This window comes from Mytilus galloprovincialis, chromosome 1 (genome assembly GCF_965363235.1).
Source record: "Mytilus galloprovincialis chromosome 1, xbMytGall1.hap1.1, whole genome shotgun sequence".
Lineage (NCBI taxonomy): Eukaryota > Metazoa > Mollusca > Bivalvia > Mytilida > Mytilidae > Mytilus > Mytilus galloprovincialis.
The window spans coordinates 72,860,365-72,887,381 of NC_134838.1; the positions used below are offsets into that span (position 1 = coordinate 72,860,365).

Genomic DNA, 27,017 nt, shown 5'->3' on the forward strand with positions numbered 1-27,017 from the left:
TAAAGCTCTTTCAGTCCGATGTTTGATAAGTTGTTGCAAGAAAAACTTTAACGTTGATCATTAAAAAATATCAATGAATGCAATCGATTTTGGTTATCTCTCAGACTCGGAGACTCCTGTCAGATCTTGTTTATCATTACCCAGTCAAGGTATATGAACATTTCAAGGTGTATATATGTCTCTGGTAAGATTAAGAATTTTTTTAGAGGTATGATCACAGATCGACCAGTTTTCATCTTGTTCATAATTTACAGGTCCCCAGCCTCCTGCTCTAAAATCCCTTGTCAAGCAAAGTCACTGAGAGTGCTAAGATTCTTTGCTTAGATAGCTATTGGTATGAACAATTCAATATTTAAGTGTGGCAAATTGTCAGGTAAAGTGTTGCACTAGTTGGAAAATACATTATGTTGTCTGGCAAGGCTATTTTAATTTTTTTTTCTGGGAGGGCTTCCTACTACAAAAGTCACCCGACGTCATAATTATTTGGACTAGTGTAGCTCATAATTTCCCTAGACCTAGTCCATATAATCAGGTTGGGAACAAACCCCCTGTATGGTGATTATACCTATATAGAGGGACTGTGAGTCCTTCTAAGAGGGATAAAATTATTCCTCTATAGAGGGGTATTTTTGTTTACACTGGATTTAAAGCAAATTAGGGCAGAATGGCATTTTCTAGTTATATTGACTATAATCTCAAGCATTATATGCATCAATCTAATTAAAAACCAATCTCTCATCGCTCCGGTTTTCTGATATGTCGCATGGGAGATCTAACGAAACCCGCTTTGAGGTCACATGTGAGTGACCTCGTAGGTGTGTCTTTTTCGACCAATGAAAATGAGTCTTCCACAATCTTGAAAGTTTATGGTGAAGTAAAGGGATGTAACTCATTTTATTTACGTAGAAATCGTCAGTCAAAAGAATTCATAAACTTTTTTGATTGGCTTATTGATAGGTCGTCAACTCCAGGGGTTTCATTATCTTTCGTGTTGACTGGTACTTCCACGTTTCTAGGTGGTACTTTTCAATTTATTCCATGAATATCTTATATAATAATTCCTACATTTAGGCGGTACTTGTCAATAGCATAGGAGGGTAAAAGTACCGGGTACCGCCTCCTAATGAATGGCCTGCAACTCATTTGCATATCATTATAAATTCATAACTTCTAGTTCACTCACATGTGACCTCAAAGCGGGTTTCGTTAGATCTCCCACGCGACATATCAGAAATCGAGAGTGATGAGAGATTGGTTTTTAATTAGATTGCATATATGCATCAACATGTGCAGTCAAACACCTTCCTCTAAGAAAAAAGTAGCTTCAAGGCGTCATTGGATGACATGATTTTGCAAGTGCATGTCATTTTGGTCATTATGTTAAAAAACATTTTTTCAAAATGACGAAAGAATTTCAAATCAATTTTGCCACTTAGATTTAAAAAGTGTCAAAATATTATTGTATGAATGTGTATGAAAGTACAATAATTCTACCTGTCTTCATATTTCTGACAAGTTTATGACCCTTGACCTTGGCAAAAGCTGATTTAAAACATTTACATCAGGAATTATTTTCCTCAGTAGACTTTGCAGTTTTGTCATTTGATCAAAATCAATGAAAAAAGTTTTCCCCACAGATGGCATGTTTGTATTTATTATAAATTTCAATATTTTTCAAATGATCACAATTTGCAGATCATTTGTCTTAAATGTTTTTTCTTCATGTTTGATGTAATTTTTCATCAAAACTTTCAACAATTTAGAACTTGAGTTTAAACATTTAGAAGCATGTGCATTTACACAAGTAATAAACAGGTTCTTTCTTTACTTTGTACCAGTTCTTGAAATCTCTTTATTCAGTTACATTAACAGATTGGGTGATCGTTTCCAAAATAATTAACTGAAACCATTAAGGAATTCTTAAACTTCAGTGTTATTTGGTTTTGGCATTTAAATATTTAAAATGGCATGCTGGGAATAATTTCAGACAGAACTATGTCAAATTTCTAGAAATCTGCTTGTAAAAGTAGAATCCATCTACTGGTTGATAAAAACCAATTGATCTAACATGTCAAATGTAGTAAAATCCATATCATTTTCATAATTTATTCATGTTATTTACAAAATAAACACTAAAGTTAACGAATTCTTTTATGGTTCAGTTATTAAATCTGTCATGGTTACCCAATTTGTTAAAAATTAAATTTGTTTCTTCATTTGTTCTTCATGTTAAAAGCTGACCATCATGAGTTGTAAGAATCCTTAGCCATGTTAACTATTTACTTTTGTAGGCATTAGTATATATGTGATGGTGCTTTAAACAGGATCCCCTTAAGAGATGACTAAAGATGGAAAAGGGTCTGCAACTATCCGCAGACGTAAAATAAAACATAGTCAGGATGATTTAAACAAAGCTCGCACAAGTTGCCCAAGCTCACCAATCACATCTGACGATGAACAACAACATGAGGTGGATGAAGAAGAAGAGGGCTATTTGTTTGAGGATGAGATTCTTGGTCCATCTGTAGTGAAGAAGATTATGTCATCAGAAAAGACAATATTCTTGGGATTGTTGGCCTTCAGAATATCCAATGCTCTGCTCATCCAAACGTCTTTTGTTCCTGATGAATATTGGCAGTCACTTGAAGTTGCACATAATATGTCTTTTGGGTATGCAATTTATATTCACTGCATGCAATTTTAGAAAAAATATAATCAGATTGATTTGACAAATGTTTGATTTCAGCATTTTGTAAATTTTGTAATATATACATGATATATGTAAAAGATTTAAAATTAATGTACACCAGGATTAACATGATTAACTAGAATAATCATGATAATAGGAAAACCATTAATATTATACAATCATTTGACAATGATATAAACTTTACAAAAAAATTTATATTTTTTATCTAAAACACATGACCAAATGACTTTTATGTATAAATGATTTTTTTGATTTTTTTGTGTAAAGTGACATATAAGTATAAAGGTATGTGGCTTATAAACATAAAAAAAGAATAATGTTACATTGTATTTTATCTGAAGGAAATCTTTTTGAGAAAATATGCTCATGAAAACAAATTTATTAATACAATATTTTTTTCTGTTTTTTTAAGGTATGGTTATTTAACTTGGGAATGGAAACATGGATTAAGGGGATACCTATATCCCTTTGTATTTTCTTCTCTATATAAATTCCTATACATATTTGGACTAGATTCCAGATTATTGTTGGTAAGTTCATATGGAGTTATTTCAGGCAAATTCTTTTGGAATGTTCATAGTTTAAAATTTACTTGTATGAAATGCTGAAGATCTGACAAAACACCAAAAAAGCTTCTAATGTAACCATTGTAACTGAATTGTTATATTTGTGTTTAAAGATATTCCTAATGTCCTAATACATGTAATATTGGAATAATAATTTTTAAAGAATAATTTATATCTTCTAACTGATTGAAAGCTACAGGATTAATTATTTAAGTCAAGATATACCAAAAAAAAAAATGCTGTCATTGAAGCAGGATATATAAAAATATTTATTTTGTCATAAAAGCAGGACATATAAAAAAATCTTTTTGTCATAGAACCAGGACAGAATTTTGATCAGGGATACATGTACTTTCTAGTATTTTTATAAAATATATTGCAGTATCCTCAAGTTGTATCATACATGTATGTAATAGGTGTTAATTTGTTAGAACTCATTTGAATTTATTTATTTTAAAGAGCTGTTTTAACACTTGTTAGATATATAGACACCACTGTTGTTAATCTGGGAAATGCAATTTTTGGGACAAGTGTTTAGATTGACCTTTGTCAGTGTTTTGTAATAAAATTTCTTTCTCTTTTCTTTTTTTTTTTTTTTTGCCTAAAGTTTCCTAAAAACATGAAAAATGAATGGAAATACATGTATAATCCAATTAAACATCTCATCCTGTTTAACTAATAAACAAATAAGAAAATGGAAACAGGGAAGTGTGATCAATGCTGTGGCTTCAGTATTTTTTGTTGGATACCAATTTTCGTGGATTTCCTGGGTACAGGTAAACCATGAAATGAAATATGACACATTTTTTGTAGGCTTGTAGGCAGGTTTTCCATAATCCATGAAAATTGGTACCCACGAAAATAAATGAATACACAGTCATGACAGTAGACATGGTAGATTTAATCTCACTAGAATATTACACATGAAGATGTATTGAATATTACTAAGATATACATGTATGTTACTTTTTGTTATAGATTAAACTTCCCAGAATTCTTCAAGGAGTGTTTGCTGCTTTTGGTGACCTTTACCTATTTAAGTTGTCATGGAAACTTACAGATCGAGCCACAGCACAGTGGTCACTATTCTGTCAGGTGACTTCTTGGTTCATGTTCTACTGTATTACCAGGACCCTAACAAACTCCATGGAAACAGTCCTAGTTACTGTAGCACTGTATTATTATCCCTGGCCAAAGTGTAAAAGGTAGGTTTCTACACAACTTAAGGATGTTAGTTTTTCATGTTTTGGGATTTTTGTCAGATTTTTGAAATCCTGTGGTTTTATCCATTTGAAAGCCTTAACAATTTTTTCCAATTGACCCCCATTTTATTTTATAAATTGCCGTGATATAGCCTTGTTGTGATAATGTGGCGTAAAGCAACCAACAACCAATGAATCATTTTATAAATCTTTAATTGTATAATTATAAAACCATCTGTAAAAATCTAATAAAATCCTTGTTATGTTTTAATAGCTTTTGAGAAGGTAAACTTGTCAATGATAAAGCTATGAAAAGTAAAGAAAGAACATTTTCCCAAAAAAATTCAATGGCTAATATCTCGAAAACAGACACATTGACCTTCATATTTTTTTTGCTTTTTTTGCTCCTTCATTAATCCCCTATCAATATATACTAGTTTTATGTCATAATGAAAAACTTGTTATTTTGAAACTGAGGATCCTGAGAAGAAGAGTTCGATAGTGGATAGTGTCATAGATCAAATTTATTTGTTCAATGTATGTTCACCTTTGTTGATATGTCTTTTGATTGTGCTAAGCCATTTAAATTGACATTTTATAGTGTGTCTTTCTATGTTGTGATGTTAAACTATTCTTTTGGTAAGGGTGAAGTTTGGTAGTGGTACCTATTAAAACATTAAAACCCACTGCATTTGTTTGAACCTGTCCTATGTCAGGAACCTGAGTTCAGTACTTGTTGTTTGTTGATTGGGTTCATGAGTGTTTCTCATTTCTCATTTTTATATAGATTATAAGACCGTTTTACACTAGTAATTTTTGGGGCCCTTTATAGTTTGCTGTTCAGTGTGAGCCACTGGCTTTAAAGCTTGACCTAATCCAGTATTTTGATTGGTTGATTTTTGAGTCTGAGAACAATAATTGTGCTCAAAAGTTTTATGAGAGCAAGGCATTTTAGGAACCCTGATGGTAAGGATTGATGAGTAGACAATTTTTGGCCCTTTCTTTCCTGCTTTGACATGCTGAACTCATTGCAATAGGACTGATGTGGAAAATTTATATGTTACCATTCCTTGCAGAACACCTAATATCTCTTGTACTTTTAACTAGAGACACTTTTCTGCATCTCAAAGTTACAGTGTTATCATCTTATAAAAAACACAGTAGATAACATGAACAAAGCAGTCTACTTGCTCTATCACAGGGCCTGTCAGGCAAGGCTTGTGAAAATCACCTCTACATGCCAATAGAATCTATCTAAAATTTTCGTAAAATTCAGCTTTGTGCCAGTAGATTCAAAAGTTTATCATACAGACTGACATAGCTAGTAAATTATCCATATTGAAGCAAATATTGTAAGAACTGAAATACAGTTTGATAAATAATTGATAAATCACAAATACAGGTAAAACAATAATATGTAATGTAAATTAGACTATTGATCAGTTTCAGATGGATGCAGTTATCAATTTGTTCTTTGATTTATAAATAAGATATTAAAGAGGGTTTGAATGGGGTTAAATTATTAAAGAATAGTGCCCTTATAATTAAAAAATAAAAAGAGAATAACGGGCAAAAAAAATGAAGATTAGAGAAAAAAGGGGTTAATTTTTTGAAGATTAGAGAAAAAAGGGGTTAATTTTTTGAAGATTAGAGAAAAAAGGGATGAAAATTAAATGCTTACAGATTAACAGATCCCACCCTCCCAGACCCTCATTAAATGGAAGTTTTGGAAACCAAATTAATGTGTAAAGTAATCTGATAATCGATAATATGATAAAAATATTTGAGTTGAAATATAAATATAGATTCTACCACTGCATCATGTGTGATACGATATCTATCCACTCGAGACAGTTAAATTTTCAAATTTAAAATGTGAGGCTTGCGGAGCGTTATAAATATTTAAAATTTAACTGTCGAGAGTGGATAAATATCGTATTACATGAGATTTGGTGGTAGAATCTGTATCTCTAATGATTTTCATACAATATGTAGGCAAACGTATTCTTTCTTTTCGAATGATCTGCAAAAAGATGTGTTCTTTCTATGTGACGTCATCAGACATGATCGCCTTTTTTCATGCCGTCACAATCGGAAATTCAGAGGAAAGCAAGAAAATTTGACGTCATAATCAGATTTTAACCAATGAAGAACTGAGATCAAACGAACCACAAGTTGATTAACTTTTTTTATACAATGGGTGCAGAAAGGGATAAATTGACGAAGAATTAGAGAAATTGTATGATCAAAACTTAAATAAGTACATGTATCTAACAATATTTATGTATATCTGTATACATCTCATACTATTTACAAAAGTCATCTATGCTACACTGAAATAGTCACATCATATATACATTATACATGTATATAATCTGATGTACAGTAGTTGTCATTTGTTTATGTAATTTATACGTGTTTCACGTTTCTCTTTTTAGCTCACCTTTCCTAAAAGGAAATGTGAGCTTTTGCCATCACTTGGCGTCCGTCGTCGTCCGTCCGTCGTCGTCGTCGTCCGTCCGTCGTCGTCGTAAACTATTTCAAAGATCTTCTCCTCTGAAACTACTGAACCAATTCAAACCAAACTTCATCTGATTGATTCCTAGGGTATCTAGAATAAAGTTTGTGTTTTAATTCCCATTTCATCAAAAAACATGGCCGCCATGGCTAAAAATAGAACATAGGGGTAAAATTCAGTTTTTGGCTTATAACTCAAAAACCAAAGCATTTAGAGCAAATCTGACATGGTATAAATTGTTTATCAGGTCAAGATCTAACTGCCCTGAAATTTTCAGATGAATCGGACAACCCATTGTCAGGTTGCTGCCCCTGAATTGGTAATTTTAAGGAAATTTTTACTATTTTTGGTTATTATCTTGAATATTATTATAGATAGAGATAAACTGTATATAGAAAAAATGTTCAGCAAAGTCAGATTTACAAATAAGTCAACAGGTCCAAAATGGTCAGTTGACCCCTTTAGGAGTTATTGTCCTTTATAGTCAATTTTTAACCATTTTTCGTAAATCTTAGTTATCTTTTACAAAAATCTTCTCCTCTGAAACTACTGGGCCAAATAAAATCAAACTTGGCCACAATCATCATTGGGGTATCTAGTTTAAAAATTGTGTCCAGTGACCCGGCCAACCAACCAAGATGGCCGCCATGGCTAAAAATAGAACATAGGGGTAAAATGCAGTTTTGGGCTTATAACTTAAAAACCAAAGCATTTAGATCAAATCTGACAGTGGGAGAAATTGTTTATCAAGTCCAGATCTATCTGCTCTAAAATTTTCAGATGAATTGGATAACTGGTTGTTAGGTTGCTGCCCCTGAATTGGTAATTTTAAGGAAATTTTGCTGTTTTTGGTTATTATCTTGAATACTATTATAGATAGAAATAACCTGTAAACAGCAATAATGTTCAGAAAAGTAAGATTTACAAATAAGTCAACATGACTGAAATGGTCAATTGACCCCCTAAGGAGTTATTGTCCTTTATAGTCAATTTTTAAAAAATTTCATAAAATTTGTAAATTTTTACTAACATTTTCCACTGAAACTACTTGGCCAAGTTCATTATAGATAGAGATAATTGTAAGCAGCAAGAATGTTCAGTAAAGTAAGATGTACAAACACATCACCATCACCAAAACACAATTTTGTCATGAATCTATGTGCGTCCTTTGTTTAATATTCACATATACCAAGGTGAGCGACACAGGCTCTTTAGAGCCTCTAGTTTATATAGATTAGACAGTTGGTTTTCCTGTTTGAATGGTTTTACACTAGTAATTTTTGGGCCCTTTATAGCTTTTTGTTCGGTGTGAGCCAAGGCTCCATGTTGAAGGCAGTACATTGATCTATAATGGTTTACTTTTATAAATTGTTATTTAAATAGAGAGTTGTCTCATTGGCACTCACACCACATTTTCCTATATCTATGTGTAAATTGTTATTGTACATGATCAGGAACATGTAACCAATAAGGGACAACATCAAAAGATCGATGTAGGATAAAAAACTTATATCAAATAGTTTGGGGGTGGGGGGGTCAACATGGCTGCAAGTTTTGTTAATCTAAAATCTCTTTTTACATATATCCCTATTGGTCAATCAATTTTTCCCAAATTAAGTTAAGAAGGGGGGGGGTAGTGAAAAAACTATGTAAATTACGTTTTTTATCCCTCAGTGAACTTTTGATGTCGTCCCTAAGTCTTAATAAGAATGAGGACAAAATATTCATTAGCTATATTTTGATTACTTAAAGAAGAGTACATTTGCGTGTCATGTACATCATGTACATGTGTTTGTACTGGTTTAACTGTTTAACCAATTAGACACAAGTGTTAACTTATTTGAACTCTTTGACTTAGTGTATTATAAACACTTGCATGACTTGTTAGGTATTTCAAAATTAATATTGTTAACCAGAAAAGCTTATTTGTGTTTATTAGAACATGTGATAATAATTACAACAGTTATACCCAAATATACACAGATGTTTACTCATTTGAACTCATTTACAGAGAGAATTATGAACACTTGCTGGACTTCTTAGGTACTTCAATTAATATTGATACGATGAAACTGCTGGGGCTATAAAAAGAATAGGTTTGTTTGCCCTAACCCTACCTACTCAAAACATAGCTACCTACTCAAAACATAGCTACCTACCCAAAACATAGCTGCCTACTCAAAACATAGCTACCTACCCAAAACATAGCTGCCTACTCAAAACATAGCTGCCTACTCAAAACATAGCTACCTACCCAAAACATAGCTGCCTACTCAAAACATAGCTGCCTACTCAAAACATAGCTACCTACCCAAAACATAGCTGCCTACTCAAAATCTTTTATCGTCCTGATGTGAATTTTTTTTTCAATCAGATATGCAAGAAGAGTAAAATAACATCTGACACATCAATTTCCTTATGCCAAAAAAAAAAGAAAATGCCTACCTACCTACCCACTGTTTTTACCTTTGGGTAGGGTTTGGGCAAACCAAACTATTTTTAAGTGTGGCTTGGCTTCAGGTTATTTCATTCTTGGAACCACTACCATACTTAATTGATAAAGAGGGCACTGAGTTTCTATTACCCCTCTCTTTTCAGAAAATTTAGATTTTAAAAATGTATACCTTTTCATATATTTAGAAGGTAGACTTTTCCCATATAAAAGAGAAATTATCCCTTTGCTGTGAGTAAAGATCTGAGACTAAGGTTCCTTATGTAATGTTTACTTTCAACAAGACTTTTGGATGGGAAAACAAAACTACATGGCTATTCATATAACAAGTCACAGAACTTCATTATCCTTTATTTCTGATAGTTTTCCCCAACTTTTCACATATTATCAAGTTAGAGTATGTGTCCTATTCCAATAGAACAGCACGTTCTATCACCTTTTATCATGTTTATATAGATAGTGGCATCCTCAGAGATTTTATCTTTAACATATGATATTGACATTAAAACAGTTATTTATACCCACTGATGTTTGAAATCTTTACCATCGGCCTAGCCACAATCAGATGTGCATTTTGTGTTTCACATGAAGTCAAAAATGAGTATCACCTCAGGGAAAAACTCTTTTGATATTTTGGTTCAAAAATGGTTTAAATTATGAAAAATTGCCATCGTTAGGCTAACACTGGAAGCATTTATATAATTACATGCAGTTTTTGGAAAGTTTGCTATAGCTTGCTATTGCTACTTTCCATAGCCATCGGCCTCAAACTTATAGTGACAGATTATCGCCATTTATTCTGATCCGAGATAATTTAGTACTAGTACTAGTGTTTGAATTCTGATTCTTGGAAGGTTCTTTTAAATTTTTGAGTAACTTCTCATTTGACTGAAAAGATTACAGCTTTAATAAAAAAGAATTGAATGTTCACCGACGATTCAGATGAATTTAACTTCATTTTGAAAATGAGTATCTCAAACACTACTTCGCGGATCTGCCATACGCTGAAGAGAAAATCACAAGAAATCTACGCCAGATTGCGTCATTCTCGTTTCATTCATGAAAATTTCATGAATGAACATTTTCCGCTCTACTTTTACCTGTTTACTATGTACGTACGTAAACGTGGTAAAAGCCCGAGAGTATCGAAAAAATCGGGAATGAGGTACAAGCCGTCGGATAATTGACAAGTGATAATGGTTTGTTATACCAATATAGAATATAAATTTAATAAAATACTCGATAATTATATGTCTAATGTCTTAGTAATGGACGAGTATAGGTAAATACGGTACCGGATTTCATAAAAAAGAATAATTTTAAAATGCATTGTTTTTGTCTATAAAACATCGATTGAATGGTTTTGATGCCAAAAATAATTTGAAAACTTTTAATTCCGTTATTTAAATACATTCCAATGTGGATATAAGGGCCTTCACTCGTTCAGCATGCTCAAGTGGATCAAACTGACAGCAGGAAAAAAACATTGTGTCGAGTAAAAGCCAGTATATATTGGTACCTTCGACGTAACGATACAGATACAGATACAGATTGACCAACGTCAATTCTTCTTCAGTTTTCTTCAAGTTCCAATAATTTACGTCATACCACCTCTGGCTCTGGTGTATTATTTCAAATTCGTATCATATAGCATCCATATTGAAAGCAACCAGGTCAGCATCTACTTCTTGAATAACATAGCTCAGGGTATGAAGACAAGTGCTGTAGAAATGATTAAGGTTCATGAAATTATGATGATGTGTACCCTTTGGGTACACGACAACTCGTACTTTCGGCAAGTCGTACTCAACCAACTCGTAACCTATTTTTACCAACTCGTAACCATGTTTTATTTGATATTATTTATCAAGTTTATATGCATAGTTATTGTAACTTTCTTTCGTATATCATTATATAGCAAAATACAAATAAAAAAACAACTTTCATTGTTAATAAAATTCAATCATAATTGTTTTAAATAAGCTTATAAAATGCTAATCGTTATAATCATTAGTATTCCTTAGAATTGATTGTTTGAAATTGTTTGCACGGCAATTTATTTGATATGCACATTAAAATAATTATGAGTACACAATATGCTAATCAGTGGTCATTAGTGGATAACATACCTACAAAAATAGAATGGATTTGTTAAAAGTAAAATAAACAGAGAGAAGTAAATGAAAACAAAAAATCGGTATAAGTGCGGCACTATGAACATCAAAGGCCGTTGAGTTATACTTAAACAATCACCATCCTCACCGAAAAGAAAATGCATGGCTTAAACGTTGTAAAAACCAAGCTTAGAGAAAAAATATATAAACTATGGTGAAATGTATGATCATCTTCAATTGCAATCATGGTTCGTCCACGTTGTAATGTATGCAAGAAGACTGTTACGATTCGACAAGATGCTCTTCAATGTGACACATGTGACAACTGGCAGCATCGTCTATGTGAAACTGGTAAGTTGATTTATGTTTTACTTGTTTGTAGAAATTAAGCCCACTACCTTAAACATTCTTTAACCATCGTAATTGTGCTGTGTATTTGCAAATAAACAAGGGCCCTTTCCTAAATGTTATCATATCTTTTATCTTTTTAAAATTGAAGTATAATTGTGATTATATATATATCCTTTTATGTAGTCAAATATATAACAGAAAAAAGTATTATGTTGTATTCCACATGTTCCATGCAGACTTTCGATATATAAATTGTGTATCTCAATAATATTTTCCCCTAATCCTGTTATTTGGTCCATGTTTGGGGCCAATACGAGTATATATTTCAAAAAGCTGTATTTGTAGGACCCTTATTACTATTATTAATAGCAACAAAGCCTTGTAAAAATGTCTTACAATGTGTGTGTAAATATTAGTGATACTAGTGTTTTTTTTAATATGCACTCGTAATTCTTCTAAATATTGGCTTAATTTTTATTTTAACTTTTATAATAATTGAGGTCAATACGTATATAAATGATAGTAGTATTGTGATGAAATATACATTTTAAAATATAGTGCAAACGTACATGCAGAAAGATTAGATCAGGTGTGAAGTTGTTTTGATAACGGTTAATTAATGGCATGCTTCGTGTGTGAATAAGGGCCGATTAACTGGTAATCGACATGCTTCAGGTGTGAAACAATGATCAATGATCAATTAATCACCGGCACGCGAACTGCAATAAATAATTTGTGTATTAAGGTTTATGTTTAAAGGCTGTGGATTTTCTATAAAAAATCTTGATTTATTTGCCACAAAGTCCTTTTTTTCTATTCAATTCAATGGCACAGTAATTAAGCATAGAATTGTTAGTAAAATTGAATTATGAAATAAAATTATGAAATAAAATTATGAAATAAAATTATGAAATAAATTTATAAAAAATTAAACCAATACATTTTATTTCTTACAGGCATTTCTAAAGAGTTGTATAATCAGCTAGTACAACAGGAAGAAGAGATAGACTTCTATTGCAAAGAATGTGGTTTGCCAGCAGAAGAATCCAGCATCCCTCAGCTACCAGACTTTGAAAGTACACGCTATTCTACTGATGGTGTCCATGAGGCCAGTTTTTCTCTAGAACAGTCTACTGTTAGCACCCATGAGGAAAGTCATTCTCCAAACCAGTCAACTTTGGATGTCCACCTACCCGACACGTCCGAGGTATATGACCAGTCAACTATCGTCCAACTCAACAACTCATCGTTCACCGTATCCGACGAAGAAGACACAACTATTCATCTCAACAACCTTGACCAGTCGTTCGACATCACACAACGTACCTTTGCTGAACCAGATATTATTACAGAAACGTAAGTATTCATAAATATTTTAACAATCAGAAGGCTTGGGTTTCATTAAAACAAATCTACGCTATAAGATATATATTTATAAAAAAGATGTAGTATGATTGGGATCCCGTATGATTGCCAATGAGACAACTCTACACATTTGAACTACAAGTCACCGTAAGGCTTCAACAATGAGCAATACCGCATAGTATTTTAATTCTTAACTGCAAGTATATGAATATTAATAAGTAGTTTTAGTTTTCTTGTATAAAATACAAAATAGATTTTGTTTTTAAACGGATTGCAATTGTTACTTGTTATTATATATGTTGAAGAAGATTTTCGATTGAATTGATGCAAAATAGTATAAAATTGAGAAAGGAAATGGTGAATATGTCAAAGCGACAACCACCCGACCATAGAGCAAACAACAGCCGAAGGCAACCAATGGGTCTTCAATGTAGCGAGAATTCCCGCACCCGTAGGTGTCCTTCAGCTGGCCCCTAAAATATGCATAATAGTACAGTGATAATGGACGTCATACTAAACTCCGAATTATACACAAGAAACTAAAATTTAAATCATACAAGACTAACAAAGGCCAGAGGCTCCTGACTTGGGACAGGCGCAAAATTGCGGCGGGGTTAAACATGTTTATGAGATCTCAACCCTCCCCCTATACCTCTAGCCAATGTAGAAAAGTAAAAGAATAACAATACGCACATTAAAATTCAGTTCAAGAGAAGTCCGAGTCTGATGTCAAAAGATGTAACAAAAGAAAATAAATAAAATGACAATAATACATAAATAACAACAGACTACTAGCAGTTAACTGACATGCCAGCTCCAGACCTCAATTAAACTGATTGAAAGATTATGTCTTCATCATATGAATATCAGGTACAATCCCTCCCGTTAGGGGTTTAGTATCATACTATCATAAAATATATGAGAAGAACATAACCCGTGTCATGCCAACAACTGTTTTTTTTTTTTTTTTTTTTTTTTTTTAAAGAAATAAATGTGTTTAGTTCCGATGCAAAGACCCTATCAGTGAATCAATGTTAAATCCAAAATATGCAATCTTTAATGACCTGACAACAGTATCGTAACTATATCCCCTTTTAATAAGTCTATTTAAAGGTTTTGTTAGTTTCTGAGGAGAATACTGACATTTTTGTGCTTTATAAAGAATATTTCCATAAAATTTTGGATGTGAAATACCTGAACGTATAAGATGTCTGCATGTTGAGTTATATTTACGAATTATTTCCTTATACCGGTGATAAAATTTAGTAAATGTTTTGACCAGTTTGTGATATCGAAAACCCTGGTGTAATAATTTTTCAGTAATACATAAATTTCTCTCGCTAAAATCTAATACATTGTTACATACACGAGTGAATCGTACAAGTTGAGATATGTAAACACCATAAGATGGTGACAAGGGAACGTCACCATCTAAAAATGGATAATTAACAATAGGAAATGAAAAATCATCTCTTTTATCATAAATTTTTGTATTAAGCTTCCCGTTTATGATATAGATATCAAGATCGAGGAAAGGGCAGTGGTCATTGTTATCATTAGCTTTATTTAAAGTAAGTTCTACAGGATAAATTTCTTTAGTATACATACTAAAGTCGTCATTATTTAGAGCCAATATATCATCCAAATATCTAAAAGTATTGTTAAATTTTTGTATCAAATGTTGTTTTGATGGGTCTTTGCTAATTTTAGTCATAAATTGTAACTCATAACAATACAAAAACAGGTCCGCAATAAGTGGTGCACAGTTAGTCCCCATTGGAATTCCAATAACTTGACGATATACGGAATCTCCAAAGCGAACAAAAATGTTATCAAGTAAAAATTCAAGTGCATGAATAGTATCAAAGCATGTCCAATTGACATAGTTCTTTTGTTTATTGCTACTAAAAAATGATCTAAAAGAGTTTGAACATATGTACTCGCATTCCGACTTTTTAAATGCCCAGTTAATTAGGGATGTGAATTTTTTCTTAATAAGAATATGAGGCAAAGTGGTATATAGGGTAGAAAAATCAAAACTTTGAACAGATTCAAAATCACCAATATATGCATGCAATTTATCAAGTACTTCCAACGAGTTTTTGACACTCCAAAAGTAATTAATTCCACTATTTTCAAAGGCCTTATTTGAAGAATTTATTATCAGGTTTTTTATTGTACCAAGTTTGCTAGTAAGTAAAACAGACAATTTAGTAGTTGAACAATGGCTGGAAGATGAAATAAATCTATATTTGTAAGGTTTTTTGTGCAGCTTCGGAAGCCAGTACATAAGCCAGTATGCATATTTGTAAATAAATATTGTTTATTTCAGTTCTATTCAAGATGACCCCTTACCAGATCAACTTACAGATGCTATTGATCAGCCAACATACTCAGTTGTAGATGGTGCTTCTCAGCGAGGAAAGCGTAAGCTGGTTGACGTAGATGGATATACTTACACAGTAAAGGTAGGTTTTATAGTAAATATTCTGTTGTAAAATTATGTAAAATAATTTTTAAAAAATAGATAAGTAAATATAGACCGTTCTATATTGTGTAGATAATTATCTGATTTGGTATTATTGCCAATGAGACAACTATCCACAAAAGACCAAAATGACATAAACATTAACAACTATAGGTAACCGTACGGCCTTCACATAGCCAGCATGCCCCGATAAGACAATGTAAAACAATTCAAACTAGATAAGCATGTATATTATATATATATATATATTTGTCCTGTATGATCAGATATTTGTAATGCTATTTTTACTCATCAAATAATTGTTGATGAGATTTTTATTTTTTACATATGTATGAAAATGACAATAACTAATTTTTATATATTTAATAAAGCTTTCATTATTCATTTCAGAAACAGAAAGGTGATTCAACAACCTGGTGGTGTTCAGTTCGCAACAAGACAACCAGTTGTTCTGCTACTGTCTTACAGAAAGGTGACAACTTTACTGCTGGTCGTAAATCCCACTGTCATACTGCAAACCCTGGTACTGTTACAGCAGTCAAGATTACAGCTCAGGTATTTCTATTTTACTTTCCTTCCATCATACACAATGCTAATACAATACATAGAATCGGATTATGAATGAGACAGTTGTCCTGAACATGAATGAAATATTTGCCACTGGACGTTAAGCAAACACCACTCTGACTCAGACGAGACAGCTATTCCTTAGATCAACCAAAAATATGTTGATGTTCGCAAGACAAGTGTCAAAATGGATATATTTTTCATTAAAAACAGATTATAATTAACTTTCGTTTTTTTTTTTTTATCTATTCTATTATTTTCATTAATTAGTACTTGTGTATATCATTTTTACATTATTTCTTCATATTTCAGGCGAAATCTCAGGCTCGCCAAGATGTCTTCAGGTCTGCATGTGCTATTGTAGAGACAGCTATCCTCCAACATTCAGACCCATCCCAACCAGCAGGTAGCAGAGTCAAGCAGTCAAATCTTGTTCGTGTTGTTCAGAGAACCAAACAGAAACCACGTCCAGATGAACCACATGATCTTGAATTTGAGGTAAGAATTTATACTTTATACATACCTTGATTATGTGAATGTAATGATGAAATAAGTTAAACTGTAATTGTATGTTAGCTAAATATCACATGTAGTATTTATATGCAAATACAATCGGTTGATTAAAATTACATGTACCGAATGAAGTCTAGAATAACATAAACATAAGAAGGTTATAATCACCAATGAGACAAATCTCACACCGTAGATCAATTTTTAAATACTAATTAAAATAGAAATATGGTTTAAAAATATGAATTGATAATGTAATGTATATATAAAACTATTTTCTTAATTTTTAGTTGGATCTTGACTTTATCCCACCTGGCTTTCTGCAACGTGACATCCATGTCGACTCCAAGAGACACCTGCTATTCGCAACTACTGCCCAGCTGACAGTTTTAGAGAAAGCCCAGCGTTGGTTTATAGATGGTACCTTCAAGATCGTTGCTGCACCATTCTATCAACTACTATCCATCCACGCCTTCATAACAGCAAACAACTGTACAAAGAGTGTGCCTCTTGCATTTATTGTCATGTCCAGACGATGCAAGATTGATTACATACCAGTAAGTGAAATCATTATTTTTCTTTTCCTTTTAATATATAATTTTATTAATTTATCAAGCATCATCATTACTGGTCATATTAGTTGGATAATTATTATCATATTATTTTTTAAGTTATTACTATGAAAATTATTATAATATTATTTTTTAAGTTATTACTATGAAAATTATTATAATATTATTTTAAAATAATTTCTATGAAAATTATTATAATATTATTTTAATATAATTTCTATGAAAATTATTATTATATTATTTTCATATTATAATTATGATAATTATTATAATATTATTTTAATATGATTTCTATGAAAATTATTATTATATTATTTTTATATTATAATTATGATAATTATTATTAAATTATTAGTATTATCATGATCATTGTACTAAATAAATTTTTCAACTTTCAGGTCTTCCAAGCTCTGAAAGATCTTCTACCACAGAGTGCAGTCCGTGGGTTCGTAGCTGACTTTGAGAGTGGTGTGTGGCAGGCCCTGAAGGAGGTGTTTCCAGGCATGATGATCAACGGTTGTCTTTTCCACTTCACACAGGCTGTGTTTAGACATGTCCAGTTTCTTGGTTTGCAGGTACATATTATTATATTGAACTTATAAGATCATTTCCTTATATATATAAATAAAATATCGATAAACAAGCAGAGTCACAAGAATGTCATAACGGGCACCGAGCTACAACTATTAATCAATGATTATAACTAATGCTGCATTAAAAAATATCCACAAGTATAATAGTCCCGGTATAAGATTCGAAATAATGAACTACGATAGGTTAGGCTTAAATTAAAATATTGTTTGTTTGCAGTTTACCGACCGACCCTTGAAAATCCTCCCGACTGTGAAAATTTTATTGCTTTAAATTTGAAGAAATTTTTTTTATTACTTCTATTGACGCGATCCGGAACTTTGGGTCCTTTACGGAAATGATTTAAAGTCTGGGTCAATTACGCATTTCAAGTTCGGTTTTTCTTAGCTTCCCGTCAAGCGTTCATGTGACCATTTAATGATAAAGCACATGGAAATTGTTTACAGGTATCCATGAAGTCACGGAGGAGTACTTTACGCTATCGTCTCGTGTCAATTTTAAGACAAATAACAAACAAAAAAGTTTATTAGTAAACTGTTTATACAGATTCAGGCACATGTAATGATGTGTGATGATATCATTGATGATGATGCAGCGGATATTCATAACTGACACGATAACCATTCTGTCTCAAACAAATCGGGTACAGAATCTGTGGAGCCTGACTTTATGGAACCAATTTCAGTGGTTAAATAATTCGACAGCAGCTTGAAGTATGGCATATTTTCTACAAATCGTTGTGAAGACGACAAAGATGAAACCACTCCTCCGTGACTTAAATCTTCATGGATATCTGTAAACACGCCTGTACGGAGGAAGGGCTCATTTGAAATGTTAATGGATATAGATCATGCCAAATCAATAAGAAGCAACCCTAACTACACAAAGATGTAGAGAAAATGAATGGTTAGCTTGAAAAATAAATATACTCTCTCTATATTAAATCTATCTTCGATTGCAATGAGTATGCTCCTTTAGGATAAGGGGGGCTGGCCCACTCATTGCAATTATTCTCTTTCTTACAATATTAAATATACCCAAACTGTGTGGCCTGTGTGAATTCAATTAAAACATGTCCTTAGGAGCTATGCTGCCAATTTTTTTTATGCATTAAAAACATTTCAGTACAGATCATTTACTTTTAATGGGGTGCTATGGATTTCACCCCAAACTTTAGATTTCTTTGGTTTTCATTAAAGCCTGGCAAAAATATAACCTTATCACATATAATTAAATATTGTTAGAAATATGAACACAGTCGAATGTCTTAATACTTTTTTTTCAATTGAGGAAGATCATAAAGATTCAATGGTTATTTTTTTTTTTTTTTTATTAAAAATACACTCTTTAATACATTGTCTTATAAATCTTTAATATCTACATTTTTCTGATGAAAATACTCTACTCATGAAAACATTCTAGTCAAGAAGCATACATGTCTGAATATATTTCTTTAAAACAGTTCTAGTCATAATGACATTCCTTGTTTATAAGTGTTCCAGTATTTAATAATTATACCATATTTTATGTCATAAATTGGATAATGACACTATGTTAAAGTTTCAGTTTTGGTTAAAAAGTTTTTTATCTGAAAATGCCTGTTCATTTGATGTTGGTTTTCAGCATGTCCAGTGTTTGTTGTTTTAAAATGGTTTTTTTTCTTCACAAGAAACTTGGTTTAGTGTAACTGCTTTTTTAAACTGTATTTTGGCTGATAAAATAAAATATTTTTCCTACCTCCCGACCCTTCAGTCTGAAGGTACAGTCGGAAAACTGCAAACAAACATATTTTTAAGGTTGGCCTTATAATTAAGTAAAATATAAATTAATGGATGAAAGAAAGACATTTTAAATTATAGTTCATACTTATATAGACTGATTATAACGTAAAATGATAATACAAACATGTTCATCAGTTTATGTACATATTTTATATGTCTATTTTTTTTTCCAGCCAGCCTACCGTCAGCAAGACTGTATTTTTAAGTATGTCCGCAAGCTGATGGCGTTGCCTTTCCTGCCAGCAGACCACATCAGACCAGCTTTCAGGCGCCTGAAAGACCTTCAGACCGACCCACTTCAGCGTCTTGTTACGTATGTAGAAGACACGTGGATCAAGAGTACCGTTTGGCCCGTGGAATCTTGGACAGTCTTCAGCCAGCCGACACGTACAAACAACGATGTAGAGGGGTGGCATCGCCGCATCAACAAGAAATCATCAGAAGAAAAGAAGCCCTTCTACTTACTGCTTCCAAAACTGAAAGAAGAAGCCGAACTTTTACCCAATCAGCTGAAGATGGTTTCAGAGTGTAAGTTGACACGTCAACAGCGATCTACTTCCAAGTTTCTACAAGCCAAGTATTTCCAGTTGTGGGACCAGTATAGAGACGGGGATTTAACCGCAAATCAACTTGTCCGAATGTGTGGTTTGTTGAACGGTCCGTCTGCGGATTAAAAGACATTTCGTTGTCTGAATGAAAACCGCTCAGTGGTTAATTATGTGATTGAACAGTATTGAACATTTATTGAACATGTAAACTTTTTGAGATGAACAGTTATATGAAATGAATTTGATTCAGATAAATCAAATTATTTAATGTATTGTTATTCTTATCTGTTATTGATTATAGTATCTAATAAAAAAATATATAAATCTTTTGCAATTTGCTTTATACATGCATGTGCTTTATGGTTTCAAAACTATTAGAAATGCATTCATTATATACATAAAATATACGAAATAAGACATATAAAAAGAAGATCTCGTCTGATTGCTTATGAGACAACTCTTCACTAGAGACCAAAATGACACAGAAATGAACAACTATAGGTAATCGTACCTTCAACCATGAGCAAAACCCACCCATACCTCATAGTCAGCTATAATGACCAGTAAAACAATTCAAACGGAAAACGAACTGACTGCCATACTTATATAAAAAAAAAGAACAAAAAACAAAGTGTTAACACATCAACAAACAACGTGTTTATCGCAATATTCAGTAAAAAATCTCTTCAAATACGAGCACACCTTGACACTTGAGGATTTTTTTTCAGATACAAATCCTATCAGTAGATAAATCAGTAGGTAAATATGAAGCATTATAATGTTAAAAATATTTTCTACTAACACGAAAAAACTAAGACATGGTCAGATGGTCAACGCAATGTTCAGTAAAAAATATCCTTTTCATATTCTATGGATCTACCTCAGGGTGCACTGGGATACTTCAGGGAGTTAAAATATCCATATCTACTGATATAAACGTAGAAAACTTATATTATAATGCTAAAAAAATATTGGGTACGACTTAGTAGAAGTACGAGTTGGTAGAAGTACGAGTTGCCGAAAGTACGAGTTGGCTGAGTACGAGTTGCCGAAAGTACGAGTTGACATGTATCCTACCCTTTGGCTTAAATGGCTGCATTTCACCTCAAAATTTATATAGATTACAGACAAACATGTGCATAGCATGCCCTATTTAAATAGAAATTCAATTGCTTTGTCATCCAAACACAGAGGCAATGATTACCATAATATATCAAACGAATGGCTTACAACAAAAAATTTATGAATCTAGCGTATATAAACCCTTTATTCATGTGGTCATACTGCTGTTGTTATGCTCCCACCGTATTGAGTTTTATCCTTGTTCTTCTGTAAGTACAAATGTATGTACATTCTTCCCTTACTTATAAGTACCTCCGTATATATCCCAAAATTCGTTTCTGTTCTCTTACTTTAGTTTGCCTGAACCAAATTGTATGAAACTGATACGCAATGCTTATAACCACAATTCACAAGTCAAGTTTGAATTTTTGTTGCGTAACTTGTACCATTCTAGTGTTAAATGCTACTTTACAAAAAGAAAAGTTGCTGGAAATTTAAGTTTCTGTTCTCGAAGTATAGTTTGTCTTAACCAAATGTTATGAAACTTATACACAATTCTCGTTACCACAAACACTGATCAAGTTTGAATTTGTGGATTTATTTTTACTGCTCTAGGGTTGGGCTTTGTTACAAATGAAACCAGATGCTCTGCAGGGCACATCTTTATACGACCGCAGAAGTCGAACCCTGAACAGTTTGGACAAGTATAGACACAACATTCAAGCTTGATACAGCTCTGAATTTGGATTGTGATCAAATTGTTGACATAACATATTGGTTTCTGACACAAAACAAATGTCAAGATCATACAATTCTATTGCACAATACTGTATAATTAGAATGAATACACAATGTTTATTAACCCATAATTCAGATCAAGTAAAAAATTTGGTAGTGTCACATTTACAGTTCATGAGTTTATAACGTTAATGCTAGCGAGGGCATCATTTGAGTCCCATGGACATGTTCCCTATTTTTGATAAAAGCCTTTAATATAAATTCACTTTCTTTACAGTTGTATTGATTTAAGTTACTGTAACTGTCTTATTTATAAGTAAGGATGCAGTATTTTTTGCAAAGAACCAATGCTATCCAAATAAAGAGTCCAAAGTATGAAAATGTATTAATAACTATAGGCCACAATAAAGGTCGTCAATAATGGGAAATGTTTGTACCATATACATGTACATGTAGAAAGCTTTATCAGGCCCCGATATGAAACATGTGGAACAATTCAAACAAAAAAACAACTTACGTGTTAATTAACTAAAAACAAATATGAAGGACCTAAACCAATAGAAAAATACTAATTCACAGGCCCTTGAAGTTGACATGGCATGGGTACTTACAGAAATTAACAGAGCTTTCTGCATGTATATTTCATTATTTTAGATCTACAGTCATGACAGTTTAAGGTTGCAATCATGAGAAAATATCAAAACTTTGTATGATAAACATAAAAAAAGTGATTTTTGATAATTACTGACGAGACAATGGTTTAGTTTAAAACATCAAAGCTGAGATGAAATACATAATTTTATTTGAAATAATACACGTCTATAACCTTTTTGGAATAATACACAGCTAAAGTTGCAAACTTTCCAGAGGTGCTGTCCAGCACTTTGATTGAAAGAAATATTTAATATTTTTATTAAATAAATGGTGTTTAAAAACTGTATAATTTTCTTTAATAGTTGCCTTCAAGACACGGTCACTAGTGACAGATTTTTGGTCAATGACAAAGACAACAAAATATGTTTAGAACTATTGAATATCAAACATTTTAATTGAAAAAAAAATAACAAGAACATGTTTGACTCACAGTTATTTCAAACAACAGTAGCTTTCTTTGATCATTAATCTTATCTGATAAAACTGTATCTAAAATTATCTATAAATAACAAAACTTCCAAAAGAACCCTTTCTTTTGGTGTATTGAACATTAAAATAACTTGATGCATATTCTTACAATAAACAATTAAACTTTGCAATACAATTTATATGTTTTGTCTACGGACAAGACAAATGTATTCATATTTAATGAAATGCATTATTAAAACCTAATTTTGATATAGCTGAAAGTGTTATCTTAAAAAAAACATACATTTTATCAGGTTTATCTATCAAATGATGCTTAACTTCGAGGAAAATGGAAACAAATACATTTTGATAATGTCTACGGACAAGACATTTTATTGATATTCAATTAAATGCTTTCAAAGATGATTGTTAAAGTTAAGATTAAAAGTTACTAATTAAGTTTTAAGCGGTGTTTTTTAATTTTGGAAAATATAAAAATGTACCCATAATTCTTTACATATCTCAATAATTTATTGATTAAGCCAAAATGAAGACACATTCTTTTAACTGAAATCCATATATCTGACTGTTTAAAACAATCAAACTATCATTAAAACTCAATTTTGACATAGTTGAATGTGTTCTCTTGAAAAAATAACATACATTTTACCTATCAAATTAGGCTGAATTCAAGGAAATTGGATACAAATATATTGTGGTAATGTCTACGGACAAGACAATTTCAGTTAAAAAAAAAATCTGTTAGAATTAATTGTGACTATATTTATGTTGAAAATACTGAGTTTTAATTTGAATAGATAACTTTTATCACCTATAAATAAGATTTAAGTTTCATAGCAGACAAATAATGGAATTTAATACTTGTTATGTACAAGTGTCTTGTCCGTAGACACTTCCTCATCTGCTGTTAATACTGAAATGCAAAAGAGAAAGTTAGAGAGAGAGAAAAACTTTTTCTTCATTTGATTTAGTTAATCTTTTAAGGTATATGCAGCAACTGGAATAAACAATATTGAAGTAAAATAAGGTATGCTTTTTATGACTGATAATCTGACACTTTTAAAATCCACTCCTGTAAAGTAATTTTACAAAAATTGAGAACACTTAAATTACCATTTATTTATTAAAAATAAGATATTTCTAAGTTGAAACAACACATAGGACTAATTAAGACCCATAAAGCCAAGCAATATTGATAAAAAGACATGTCTACGGACAAGACATGTGTCTACGGACAAGACATTCTGACATATTTTTGAATTTTTTCCTCTATTAATAGATGGTAGAAAAAAATGTTAGTAGTGTTTTCATATCTACAAAAGAACAGGTACTTAGCAATGCAACATTAATGTAATTATGCTTCCAGTTTACTAGGGAATGCATGTCTACGGACAAGACATTTTTTCACTTTATTTGTATATCCAACTTTGATGGCATATATCTCCAGCTAGGGTACTGCAATTTTGATAAATGAGGTAGTTTTTGATAATGTATATACTAGAAGAGAAAACAAAACACATAATAGCATAAATTTGATTTATTTTTCTCTTTTATCACTACACTGAGCAAGCTAAAAACAAAAGTACAAAATTTCATAACAAGTGCATAGTATTCAACTTTTTATCATAACTTTGTAACCACTGAAGATTTTTTGTTGCAACAAACAGTAAAAGAAAGATGAATAAATTGTCTATAGCAATGAACCAATAATGTAGTTCAAATTAAGTTCACTTATTAACTATCAATTGATAAAAACAGCGAAATTTTAAATGAAACAACATAACGTGAAATTTTGCCCATTTTCAGCGTGTATTTTAGTGGTTTTTTTCAAAACGGTAACACCTATACATGATATTTGATATTCATTGTGAAGCCCTACATTCTCTTCTTCATTTCAAAGATGTATTACTTATGTAAAGTTTATCTTCTTGTCTTTACAAGCCTATAACATAGACCCAATATGAAATGCACATCTGATCTTGGCTAGGCCGCATGTTTACCTAAAACATTAGAAACACTTTCATGACTTGTTAGGTACAAAAATTATCAATGCTTAGGTTGAACAGCATGCTTTAATTTATTTTATCTTTAACAAGTGATATTCATTAGAACAGTTATTTATGACCAAATATACACTGATATTAACTTATTTGAAATCTTTATTTAAAGCATCATTAATACTTACATATTACATGACATGTTAGGTACATATTTTTTGTTTGGAAAAGAACATTTTCAATACCCTTTTCTGAAAAATAAAAATAATAAAATTCAATAAAAAATACTTTACATACTAGTATCAAATCATTAACGGGTAAAAACAAATGTGAAAAGAAGATATGCAAAATATCAGTTCAGCTTCTGAAGTAGAAATATTAAAAGAATAACACCTCAAAAATTATAAATTCATAATCTTTAGCAATGTTTAGACAAGAGAAAAAAACTCTTATAAAGTAAGAATATGGACATGAAAGTTACTCTGCCCTGTTTTCAATTCAATAAGCAATCCTGAGAAGGTAACTACCAACCTTTACATGTTACTTTGGGGAGATGATATCCTCTCTCTCTCTCTCTCTCTCTCTCTCTCTCTCTCTCTCTCTCTCTCTCACACATTTAGCCCATTTCAACCAAATATCAAATGCCTATTCTTCTAAAGAACTGCAGAAAATGCAACTGTGTTACATGGACCTTTCAGGGGTTGTTTTTGTCCACACTTTACCTAATTATGATTTGAAATTATTCAAATGCTTGTCCACTCTTTTCACCAGACATGTGGGTCACTTTGATTTCCTTAGCAGTTAATATAATTCAATTTGAGCTGACCAATGTAAAAAACTTTATAATCCTATAAAGGCTTTAATTCATGCAAGAAAAAGTTAATAAAATGTCATATATAAGATGAAAGATGTTACTTATCATGTATTTTTTTTTAATTTCAGCACATCGTTGACAAAGTTTTTAGTATTTGCATCATTATCCGTTCTAGTCCGACCAACAGCAGCCATCATTTGGTTGTTAATGTGTTCTTGGCATCTACAACAATCATCTCACAACATATTCAAAATTCTTAAACAGTATTTTTTTATTGGGTAAGTTTACGATTGAGTATTTTGCAATATTATTATTTGAAATAGAAAGGATAGAATATGGTGAATCCATCTATTATACAAAGTCATCAATAATGAACAGCAGAAACATAAAAAGCAAAGAACACTGCTGTTATTGCTGTTCTTTATCTCAAAGTCAAAGTAGTTTCCATTCAAGAACATGACACAAACAAATTAAAAGAATATCAGCAACCTCATTCACTGCTTGTCTTTAGTTTTATCTAGTGTATAATCGGGACTATTAATCTTTCAAAGGGTTAAGTGTTAATCCTTACGGGCAAATGATACAGTTATAGTGGAGGTAATGACATCTGTAAAGTAAACTGTTATTTTTCATATTGCTTATGATATGATCTTTCTTATTTTGAAGCCAAATTAGACTTTTGATCCCAATTTCACGGTCCACTGAACATAGAAAATGAAAGTGTGAGTTTCAGGTTAAATTTTTTGGTCAAGGTAGTTTTTAATAAAGTTGATTTCCAATCAACTTGAAACTTTATAGTACACATGTTCCCTATGGTATGATCTTTCTTATTTTAATGCCATATTAGATTTGGTACCCGATTTCACTGCCTATTGAACATGGTAAATGATAGTGCCAGTTAGGCATCCATGTACTTTGGACACATTCTTGTTTTTTAGATAAGATAGATGTACAGAAAAAATTGTTAAAAAATTAAAGCATATACATT

General features: G+C 31.7%; 2 protein-coding genes across 3 annotated transcripts in view; both read left to right on the top strand.

Annotated features, from left to right (window-relative positions):
• Nucleotides 1-90: 90 nt before the first annotated feature.
• Nucleotides 91-27,017, top strand: part of LOC143083248 (GPI alpha-1,2-mannosyltransferase 3-like) — a 38,548-nt gene continuing 11,621 nt past the window's right edge. The window contains exons 1-5 of one of the 2 annotated variants that reach the window (XM_076259518.1): nucleotides 91-149; nucleotides 2,292-2,670; nucleotides 3,123-3,240; nucleotides 4,255-4,481; nucleotides 26,158-26,307. In XM_076259518.1, the coding sequence (XP_076115633.1) occupies nucleotides 2,339-2,670; nucleotides 3,123-3,240; nucleotides 4,255-4,481; nucleotides 26,158-26,307 (827 nt within the window). In that variant the 5' untranslated portion in view covers nucleotides 91-149; nucleotides 2,292-2,338. Of the gene's footprint in view, nucleotides 185-2,291; nucleotides 2,671-3,122; nucleotides 3,241-4,254; nucleotides 4,482-26,157; nucleotides 26,308-27,017 lie in introns of both variants that reach the window. The other variant, XM_076259510.1, reaches the window with a different exon arrangement.
• On the top strand, nucleotides 11,255-20,829 carry LOC143083258 (uncharacterized). Its single transcript, XM_076259528.1, has 3 exons — nucleotides 11,255-11,913; nucleotides 12,870-13,269; nucleotides 19,961-20,829. The coding sequence occupies exons 1-3, from the start codon at nucleotides 11,808-11,810 to the stop codon at nucleotides 20,007-20,009; spliced, it is 555 nt and encodes a 184-aa protein (XP_076115643.1). The 5' UTR covers nucleotides 11,255-11,807; the 3' UTR covers nucleotides 20,010-20,829.